We start from the raw sequence: 10,856 nt of genomic DNA on the forward strand, positions 1-10,856 counted from the left end.
GCCTCAGCTCAAAGCTGGATTGGCTGTCGTCCATCGGAACGGCAGCCAACAATCAGGTGGGCGACATCACTTCACATATGTGTCCCGCGACCAAACCGACAGACCGACGCCCTGCTACGATCCCGCTTGCGACGGTAGAACTGGAGTACCCTTTTGTTCAAGACCTAAGCAAAAGCCTCTGCCATGATCCAAAATTCCCTGGAGAGCACCCTACACGACACAGGACGAACGAGACACCACAAGACGCCATGAACCTCCAAGATGTTTATAAAAGGTTGGGAAGTAACATCACTCGGGCCAACGACGGCGACAGAATCGAAAACCATGGCTATAAGATTCATGTTACACACGGGATGGACACTCTGGCTACGCATCTCGCCCAGGTCTGTCGTCTTCTCAGCAAAACCGGAGTTGCGGGGGTGGTGATGTCGTGGCCCCATCACATGTGTTGGAGGAAGGCTTGTCAGATGACTTATTCGGGGTATTTTAGCGAGGATGCAATCGTTGAAATCTCGAAGCTGGATGGGTTCAGACAGGTTGAACATCTGAAAGTAAGACGAAATGAAACTGCACCTTGAGTAATGGCGCAACCCCTCCGGCGGAACATGTATATACATTTCACCCTCCTGCGCGTCACCGCAATGAGCCAAACCAACCTTATCAGTTCGCATTTGTCAAGGTGCACAGGAGCTACTTAAGGGAGTTACTCCCAGAGTTCCACGAGACGAGATTCAGACGGTGAACGTCTAACTCACAGCTTTCTGCCGCGATCCTAGAATGACGAGACTGATCAGATCAAACTTCTCACGATGCGCGGCCTTGTCAGTCTTTCGCATCTCATCCTCACCATCATCCTCTCGACTTGGGTCTGGAAACTGAGATCAGAGGTCGGCGAGCTTTCCTCCAAGCTTTCCTACAACACAGCACCCGTCAACATCACCGTGCCATCAGCAACAGAGTCGACGGCCGTTACGACCGAGGACAACTCCATTTACATCGTACCCCACCCATTTCTCCCTTCCAACGGCGATGGCGAGGGCATATGGAGATGGCCGGCGTCGTCTAAGACATGCATCGATAACGAGTGCAAAGAAACCGGCGGGTTGCCCGCTAGGATGAACCTCGACAATATATACAAAAGGGGATCAGGCGTCGTTGAGAGGGCTCAGGGCGATTGGGAGGTCTACAACCACTATTTCAAAATCTACCTGCGGCAGGAGGAGCTTTGGGACAGGTTAAAGCACTTGGCGGAGCTTTCAAACGTCATTCGGAGTGGTCGTGCTTCGGGAGTCGTGACGGACCAAGTAGGACTGATGCTCTTCGACAAAGACTACTACAAGGGCTTCTTCGACGACGACACCATTGTGGCTATCTCGAAGATGGAGGGCGTGAAGAAGATTGAGCACATGAGAAAGGTTGCGGGAAATGAAAGGAGATATGACGATTACTTGTCTGAACACAGAGCTCGTCTCGGGTAATACTACATGTGCGTAACTCTCTACACTTGCCTCAATACAGTCGCACTGCATTGTCAGTGTTTTCGCGACATGAACTGCGGTCATTGACAGCCGCGACTACGCCGTCACCTGTTGTTATCGTGAACATGACGCCAAAAGTCTACTGCACATACTGAAATACGCTTCACTGGGCTGTAATTGTGGGATGTAAGCCGTACCAAATGACCCTTCTGAAGGAGAAGACAGTTGTTTTCGTGGTGGCGTTGTTGAAGAACGAGCAGTCTCGTCACTCCACCGCTCAACGTTAGCATCTACCTCACCGAGTTTTCCAACTCCTCAACTAACTCAGTTCAAACCAACCATTCATGATTATCCTTTGCGAGAACCTCTTTGATCGCAACGGCAAAGCCACATCCCCTTTTTCAACCACTTCTCCCGGTCTCTGCATCTCTGCCCAACCCGCCAGCAGTCCCACCCCAGCAAGCACACACCGACACAATGCTCAACGTCAGATCCCCCTCTACTCGGCGAAAGGTGAGTCACCGGAGTCGTCGCCGGGCATCTGCTGGCCGACAAACACGCCTCCCACCTCGAAGAATGCATCGACCCGGACGAGTGGGCTGCCGGAGTTGCCGCTGGGCTCAAGCTGGCTGGGCTTGAGGTGGCCTACTAGAAATTAGCCCATCAAGAAGAGGAAGACAGGCAGAAGGATGAGGATCTCGAAGCCGTTATCATTGGAGGTATCTCGGCGAATGTCACTTCCCTCCACAAGTTGAATTCTATGGGAGACACGCGCAAGTCGCCGCTGGCAGACACTACGACTTCGGCGTCCGCGGTGTAGACCGAAACCATACGACTTGTTGAAATACAAAAGTATAAATCAAGCTGATGGCAGTCATTTCGAAACCAGGCTTTCGACAACCAGCTCAAACTCGGGTCGTCCTTGGCAAAGTTGACATTGGCTCGAGCTTCATGCTGTGAGACATACAGCTACGACGCATATCTGACGCCACCAACCGTTGGATGTGAAGAAACCTCGGGCCACAAACGCCTGCAAAGACTAACCAACCAGTAATTTGGCCCACAACGACAATCACCGTTCACTCGACTCGAGCTCTCCAACTGGAATGCTTGGATCCGTAACACATGACTCTTGGTGTAACTTGGTATAGTAGTACATGATCCTCATCAACTCGGGAACAATAGACATGAAGAGAAGAAACAGAATCGCTCCTTTTTTCCAATACAAAAAATAGCAAATCGCGGCAGACAAGACACCACTTGTGATTTTAGTTCCCCACAAAAAGACCCCCATGAATCGACCCCACAAGAGCTCTCCGCCCATGACATCAATGCAACCCACACAAGCAACCCACATCTCGGTGTATTATAACCCGTGGCCAGCACAACCTCTCTTTCCGTCCCTGGCTCCGCTTGCTCTGTCCCTCCTCCTCCTCCTCCCCTGGCGTTACATCCCGTCAGCGACAGTCACCTATTTTGAGCTGACGACCACGTTGGGGATATCGAGGCTCTCGCCCTTGGTGTTAGTGTTGGCGACGGGCATCTCGCGTCCGCTCTCATCCGCAAAGTTGGAACTCGCGCGGCGGCTGAGCGTCAAACCCGCAATGGAGCGCGCGTTGGGGCCGTAGTTGATGTTGCTCGCCTTGTCGAGCGTCTCCTTGCACATGCGCAGGAAGACGGCGCCGAGCTCGGGGCGGTGCAGGGGGATGAGGCTGAAGAAGAGCGAAGCAGTGATGCGGAAGAGAGTCTTGCGGTGGAGGCGGACAGAGTACGTCTCCTCAAGGAAGGTGAAGAAGACCTCCTGCAGCTCGTTGAGGAGGTCCTGGTCGGCCTCATCGAGTAGGGGCGCATCAGTCTCCAGGGCACCACGGAGGTCATGGTTGTTTGCGCTCATGAAGAGGATGTGGTCGTAGCCGCAGAGAGACTGGAGGACCTTGCCGAGGTCGTAGTGAATGTCGCCCTCGGGCGTCAGGGTGTTCTCGAGCTGGCAGCGCACGTCGATGAAGCTGACGAGCTTCTCGTCCTTGGAAAGGATGGCGTTGCTGAAAACGGGGTCGCCGTGGATAACCTGGGCGTGCACTCCCTTCTCCTCAGCCTCGTATGTGTCGAGGAACTCGTTGATGCGAGCAAAGAGGGAGCCGGCCAAGGGACCAAGGGCGTCGTACTTGTCCTGGTCCTTGTAGTAGCGGCTGCGCAGCTTGGAGCCGTAGTTTGCGTAAATGTTAACACGGTGGTTCGCGCGCGCCAGGGAGTGCTCCTCAAACTTCTTCTCCAGCGCCGAGGGGATCTTGAGAGTGGCCTTATCGGTGCTGGCGGTGGTGTGGATCGTGTGGAGGGACTTTAGGAGGGAGATTAGGCGGCCCTTAGTAATGGAGCGGCCGACCAGCAGGTGAGAAAAGGTCAGACCGCGGCGGTTCTCCATTGTGATGTTGTAGATGGAGGTGTCAGCAATGTAGTCGACATTGTAGACGGTGGGGAAAATGTGGGAGATCTCGGAGGGCATGTGTGAGTAGAAGAACAGCTCGCCGAGAATGTTCTCCGATTTGCTTGACTTGATGACCTTGTCGCCGATGATCTGGATCGTGTTGAAGTCACGCGCCGCAATCATGCCGGCCTTCTTCGCCTCCTCGCCTGCGCTGGCCTCCTCGCCGATTAGTGCGGCAGGGTCCTGCTCGTCCAGCAGCCAGCCGATTTCCCGCATGGTATCCAGGTTGGCATTGACCGCCAAGTCGTCGACGTAGACATCGGCGTAGGGCTTGCCGAAGTGGATGTCGTGGTACGGGATCTCGTACTTGGCCAATTGGGCAAAAGTGACAGGGCCGACGTCTGCGAGCACGGAACCAATGTTGCCCTTGTGTGTTCGCATGCGACGAGCGGTTTGCTGCCGTCCGGTTAGCGGTCGCTCATCCCTGCCAAGCGCCAAGATCGACTTACAATGATAATGTAGTGGCCCGCGTTGTACAGCTGCTGCACGAGACGAATGTTCTTCTCGATGGGCGGGCACGTTGAGTAGTCGCCAGGGATGGCGGGCACACCGACAAGAGTCATGTCGAGGTCGAAGCAGAAGCGGCGCTTCTTCAGCTTGATCGGCAGGTTCGAGGTGTCGGACTTGAGAAGCTTCAGGAGGTCCTGAAGCTGCTCGGGAGTGCCAACGACGCTGAAATCCTTCGTCTTGACGGGCATGCCCAGGTAGGGAACACCGTTCTGGATCATGAGGGCAATCATCTGCGAGGTGTAGTACTCGCCCACCTCTGAGCCGTCGGGCCTCTTCATGTCGAGGTTCTCCGAGGCCCATGACTTGAGCTGACCTGCCGTAGGGAAAACGTATGCGCCCGTGTTGGCCTTGTTGGAAATGGCCTTCTTTTCTTGAATGTCTACAATGCGCTCCAAACCGTCCCTGTTGCTGTTAGCACCGCCATTTTCCACATTCACACGCGACTCACTTTGTGGCCTCCGTCTTGATGTATGAGAAAATGGGCTTGTCGCCGACGTCGGGGAAGTAGAAGCAGCCGCCATGGCCCTTGGGCATGTTGCGAATGTCCTGGAGGACGTCGGCCCAGTAGATGGTGTCGCAGTCGAGGGAGACAGTCTTGCGCTCGAGGTGCTTCTTGGTCATGCTCTGGGTGACGATGTACAGCTGGAAGGCGAGAGATTAGCGACGTGGGCCTCGCACTTGGCTCTGCGCACTCTGCCCCTCCATTGGCGAGCGGGCGCAAAAGAGGAAATAGTAGCTTACCGTCTCGCTGGCACCCTTGGTCTGGTGTCGCAGGCGCAGCAGCCTGAAGTCGATCTTGGAGAAGGTCTTGCTGACAAGCTGGCCGATTCTGAACTCGTCGTCAATCTCCTCGTTGACGGCCATCCACAAGGTGTCGCCGGGCTTGAGGCTGAGGTTGTCGATCAGCCATAGCAGCATGGGACGGCCGACGATGTTGATGAGAGGCTTAGGGTAGCGGTAGCCCTGCTTGGCGAAGCGAGAGCCAATGCCGCCGATTGGGATAATTACGTTGATGGGCTCATAGTCGAGGTTGTCGCCGTTGGGCGCGGCTGCCGCCGCTGCTGTCTGAGGAGCCATTGTGTTGGTTTGACGAAGGGATCAACGGCTACGTTGCAGCAGTGTGTCCTCTCGCCGGATGCGAAAAGGAGTGGTGGAATGGTCAAAAAGCCACTTGAGCGCGTGTGCGGGCAGAATGCGTTCTGGACTTTCCCTCTGTCGCGCAACGATGGGAAATGTCTCTGAATTCTGGTGGGACCGTGGCGGCGGTGAGGTGAGACTTTCAGAAACCACAGCCGAGAAACAAGATGTCGTCGCACAGCGTTTCCAGCGAGGGAGGAGATAGATGCAGATCTCGACAAGGTTCCAACCTAGCCCACGGAAGAAAAAGAAACAGGTAAAATGTGAAGCTTGAGGTCGCGATGGGGAGCTTAGGAAGAAGCACGTAAAAGAAAAAGGTCCGGCAATGGGGCTAGGTGTAAGGTGTCCCTCTCGTGTTACTCCGACTACATTTCCCTACTCTGGATGGATGGACAGCATGCCGTACAGACTAATAAGGTACGTATCCCGGCCGGCAAGAAGCACAGTGACAGAAGTGACCACGGTTGATTTGGGGACACGATCGCTGTGAAAGCCGACAGGGGAGCAACTTGCTGCGCGGGGGTCGAAAAAAAAAAGTTCGGCCCTCATTCTGCGAAAATGGGCTAAGCTATTTTAATTTTCTCCAACTCGAACAGATCCAATGCGGGCGGCAGCAGCAGCAGCAGCAGCAGCAACACCAGCGGCAGCCGGCCCCCGAGGGCCAAATCATCATGTAAAGTCCATCCATTTGGGGGTCCCTCCGCCTTGAGCTCCCTGTCGTGCCCCTCTATCGCTGTTGCCCTGGGCTTACTTTTTTCTTACACTGCCCGCAGGCTGCAGGCAGCATCTTGGAGGACAAGGATAGGGGAAGCGCCCCTCAGGGGTCCTTTCGCGCGCTGAGGGCTTGGCCAGGCGGGCTGGACCATCAGAAGACAGCCCACTTAATCTTGAGCTGTGCTGCTGCCTTTCCTCGCGCCGCATATCTACCTCCCTTACCTGTTCAAGGTCCAACATTAGACAGATACTATGCAGTAGACAGGCGCAAGAAAATAGGGGCTCTGCGTTGCCATGCCGCATCCTATTCTTTTCTCCTAAGGCGTGCTGCGTAGCCAACAACTAGACTAGCGATACCGACGGATTGCTGCCATGTTACTGCCATTTGCACGCCGGCCGGGAGCGAGTGTCAATGGATGCGGGAGTGGACCCGGTTCGACCACACCCCCGGCTGGAGACAGTTAGCGTCGAGGACCGCCACACTGTGTCGTGATACCCCTGTTGCCCAAGAGAACCCTCGACGCCCGGACCAGCCCAGCCCGATGGACCCCAGACGAGGGAAGCGACTTCTCTTCCAGGCTTCCAGGTCCAGAAAGGAAGTGCCCGTATTCCCGCCAGCGCATCACCTCGCGACTTTTCTAATCAGTCCTCACTTTGCCCGGTGCGCTGGATGGGGCCTCGGAAACTCTGCCCCCATCTCACGAACCTCGGCCGCCAGGGGCTCTTATTCATGACCGCCCAAGGCTGTGCAACGTTTGAACTCTTGTCTGGTAAGGTAGCCACGAGGGGCAGAAACGGGCACCGCGCGTTGGATCATGGCGATCAGATTTGCGAGGACAGAGATACAACACGCGCAAAGCGAGGGGCCAGGTTGACGTGAGAAGACAAGCCCCTGAACGAGGCGGACGGAAGCAAGCGCCGCTTTGACTTTGCTTTCTGCTGGTTGACCTCATCCATTCGTCAGTTGTCGGTCTCGAGTGCTCCCTTTGTGTAGGCTTGGCCGTCCCAATTTTCAGCATCTGCTGTGCAGTAAACTATTCTTGCTCTTGGCTCTGGTTGGAGGGCAAGCGGGAAACGACGACGCGAGGAGATGGGACGAAAGTAGTAAAGATGACCATGTGCTGTAGCAGCGTCGTGTGTGGTCGGCGTCTGCAGGTCTGCTGCCGAGCGAGAGAAGAACATTGAACGAGCGCCATTTCAGACTGCTGCAGTCAGCCACCCACACAGAATCCCAGCCCGGCCCAGGGTGGTCGCAGAATTGCTTTGCTCATGCTGTCAGCCCTGCGTGGGATTGGCGGAGACGCAGGGGGAAGAAGCCGTCGAACGTGGGTACAAAGAGCCTCGGAGATGGCATTGGTGCGGTGATGGAGGAGGCTTAGGAAAGACAGTCTCAGTCGACGGCCACAAACCTGCATTGGAGGCTTCGGATTGATAGGACTGGTTGGAGAAAGCCAACTCGCGCCTGCGGTTGGCCGTGCAATTCGTCGTCTCTTCTTTTCAGGGGCTTCATTTCACTCGGAGATGCATTGAGTGACGTTTGTCGCAATTGACTCACTGCCGGTCTGGACTTCGGAACTGAGAAAGGGGGCGCACTTTCGGGCTGTACCAGTTACACGCAGGCCGAACGCGATGATGAATTGACGCAGGGCGCGTTGATCCACCGCCCTGAACCAGATAGTGTAAAGAGGGCAAAGTCAGATTAACAGAAGACGAGTGTTGAGTGCAACAACGACACCCACTCACACAAAGTTTGATAGATAGCCGCGTAAGATGGCAACGGTGGTGCTGCAGTACCGCAGTAGAATGAGAGGGTAACACCCCAGTTGGGACGGAGCGGTGGCAGAGGAAAGGCGTCGTCGCGGCCGGCGGTCCATGTTCTGAAACAGGCTCTTGACTCGTCGATAGCTTCCCAAGAAGAAGTGACAGGCGGAGAATAAAAGGGTGCCGTCGGTAGCCTGTAGGGTGGAAATGGCACCATTTTTTGTTCCCGAAGGTACCGAGCGATGGGTAACATGCCGCTGGCCTCAAGGGAAGATGCTGGGAGAATCCGGGGAATACAGCGAGTCCTTGTTCAGATAAAGTTATCTGGTGTGTTTCATTGTCCAGGGAGCTGCCTCACTTTTTTTAATATTGGCACAGCGAAAGAGTGGCCCAGTGGGCGATGCCCTGGGCAGGGATTGTCCTGTTGCCGCCAAGACGCGCATTTGCGTTTGAAAGTCGTTGATGATGGAGGGAATTGCTGCTGTTGCGTTGCTCTGCAAGGTACGGACGGGATGCGAGACGACGGCGAGGCGGGGAGGGAAAAGAGAGGACGAACCAGCAGTCCGAGTCTATCCGTACATTTTTGGGTTTCTCCCGCATTGATGGTCATGATGGTGTCGACCGTGTCGTAATTGCTGCGTCGTCGTGCGTCGTCCTGTCTGTGCCCCCGATGTCGCATGCCTGCGTGTTCGGCGTCCTTCTCGAAGCATATCGACGCAGGAGAGGGAGAAGAGCAGCACCCATCGGCGTAAGGTTTACGGAGTTGTCCGTGGCGGTGGGACGCCGTAAATGCGGTCATGCCACGCATCCCAAGGGCGTTGCTGGTTTGACAGCTGGGGTTGGCGTTCGGTTTTCGTCGGACTCTGTTCCGTGGTTGGTCTTCACATGCAGTGCGGATTTTCTTTCCCTTATTGCGCGGTGTTGGTAGTTCTAAGGGTTGTGTCAGTCAAATGAACGTCGCAATATCAAAAAGAGACGAAATATTTGGCGATGGGTACGTTGGAAAAGCTTCGATGGCGGGACCGGACAAGTACCACTTTCCTTTCCTTTTTTTTTTTTCATTTGTCCCTTCGCACGTTCTTTCCCACTAACACAGGCAGGCCTTGGCTCCTTTGCCGCTGCCCCATTGCCCGGACACGAACAGGCAGCTGCGGCCGACAGCACAAGAGCCAAGACGACACCTCAAGAAAAATTTATTGGTGATTAAACCTTGTGAGCCTGATCTACAGCATCAAAATGAATTGGTAGATAAGAAGTCGGATTTGCGCGCATCTTCCCACCCTTCTTTCGAGAAATTTCTTTTTATCATGAACACAGTTGGTAGTTGTCGGGTTCCCTGCCGGGAGGCGCATCAAGCATTTTCTTCAGTTGATGTGATTTGATGGCTCGATTGCAGCTGGGTCGATGGGATCTGACTTGGCCCACGGGCGAAGACGGCAAAGACGGCAGCGGTTTACCAGCAGTCTGGACACGGACAAGACGAACAAGCATTCTCTTGCAGGTGGTTTTCCCTTTTCCCCAGCCCTATCGACGACATCCGACCACCGTACACCTCGCAGATGGCGATTTCAGGCGCGCTTTGAACCACTGAGACGCGGCCGACGCGCCCAGGGAAGATTCAATTGGCGGCGACGAGCTGCGGGCGGCGGACACGGAGGGGATTGAGCACTCTGTCCTACCTAACTCAAGGTGCCTTACCTAGTACAAAGTATTGACATGGAGGCAATAGTGAGCATTGTGTGCGGTGCAGCGGTGCTGACGGGTGCGGGCACTACGAAATGATGAGCATGTAAGGGTGGAGAGGTCCAATTAACGCTAATTGATTGATGAGCACCGAAGTGAGATCCCTCGAGGCGGGCCGTACTGTGCGGCTACTTTTACAAATCGGACACTGTACGCAAGGTACAAAGACCCTTGGGAGGGAGGGGACTCGATCAATCCATCGATGGAGACGGGAAAAGGCCACCAGAGGGCACGTTTCTCAGTGTCAAGTCTCGAGAGGAACTCTGCCGCCACTCTTTGAAAATCGAGAACGATGGCAACAAGTCAGCAACACATCAGGGGAAGCAGCTTAGTCCAATAGGTTCGTCTAGTGATTTTTGCGGTCGCGGCCAAAAAGAACACAGACACAGAAGCCGTCCGTCGAGGCTGTCAGACCAGGCCAGGAACGGGTTGGCCAGCCACGCTGTCTCGGGGCGACACGCAGCTGCAGCCTTTCAGCCAGGAGAAAGGGAAAAAAAAAAAAAAAAAAAAAAAAAAAAAAAAAAAGGAATCTGACACATTTCCACGGGCGTTGATGGCTGCTGGCGATAAGATTGAGTTTCCCCCTTTTTCTTGGGAGTGTGTCTGTACCTGTCGTGGCGTTCGACCATCAGCTTGGCGGCGTGTGCGTGAGTGCAACGGCACCTCATCAATGGAACGCAACGCAGCTCTGCTGGTTCAGTTCATCAGGTCAACAGCGACGACAGCAGCAGAACATCAGACCCAGACTCGGGTTGGGGGCGCTGCTTGGCCACTGAACATCGCATTTCGATCGAGGTTTCAACCCTCGGCACCGGTTGCAGGTCGGGGGGCCGGTCATCCTGTCTCGCTGTGTTGATGGATGACCGTAGCAGCAGCAGCAGCAGCAGTACACAGCACACAGCACACAGCAACAGAGAATAAGCCATCGCAGTACAGAGTAGAAGAGAGTAACACCCGTGTCCTGGCTTGCCTGACGTGGTGCTAAAGGCCCGTTGTCAGAGATCGGCTACTTTAATCCTGACACAGTG

The 10,856-nt window shown here is 54.9% G+C and overlaps 2 protein-coding genes across 2 annotated transcripts; one reads left to right on the forward strand and one right to left on the reverse strand.

Annotated features, from left to right (window-relative positions):
* Positions 1–809: 809 nt before the first annotated feature.
* Positions 810–1,478, forward strand: CGCS363_v007018 (uncharacterized protein; the record flags this gene model as incomplete). Its single annotated transcript, XM_036638867.1, has 1 exon — positions 810–1,478. One exon carries the CDS (start codon positions 810–812, stop codon positions 1,476–1,478), a length of 669 nt encoding a protein of 222 aa, XP_036496833.1.
* A 1,471-nt stretch (positions 1,479–2,949) lies between these two features.
* CGCS363_v007019 (uncharacterized protein) lies at positions 2,950–5,550 on the reverse strand (the record flags this gene model as incomplete). The annotated part of the gene is made up of 4 exons (XM_036638868.1): positions 2,950–4,359; positions 4,413–4,875; positions 4,922–5,115; positions 5,215–5,550. 4 exons carry the CDS (start codon positions 5,548–5,550, stop codon positions 2,950–2,952), a joined length of 2,403 nt encoding a protein of 800 aa, XP_036496834.1.
* Positions 5,551–10,856: the final 5,306 nt, after the last annotated feature.

This window comes from Colletotrichum siamense (genome assembly GCF_013390195.1).
Source record: "Colletotrichum siamense strain Cg363 chromosome Unknown KSG_Cg363_contig04, whole genome shotgun sequence".
Lineage (NCBI taxonomy): Eukaryota > Fungi > Ascomycota > Sordariomycetes > Glomerellales > Glomerellaceae > Colletotrichum > Colletotrichum siamense.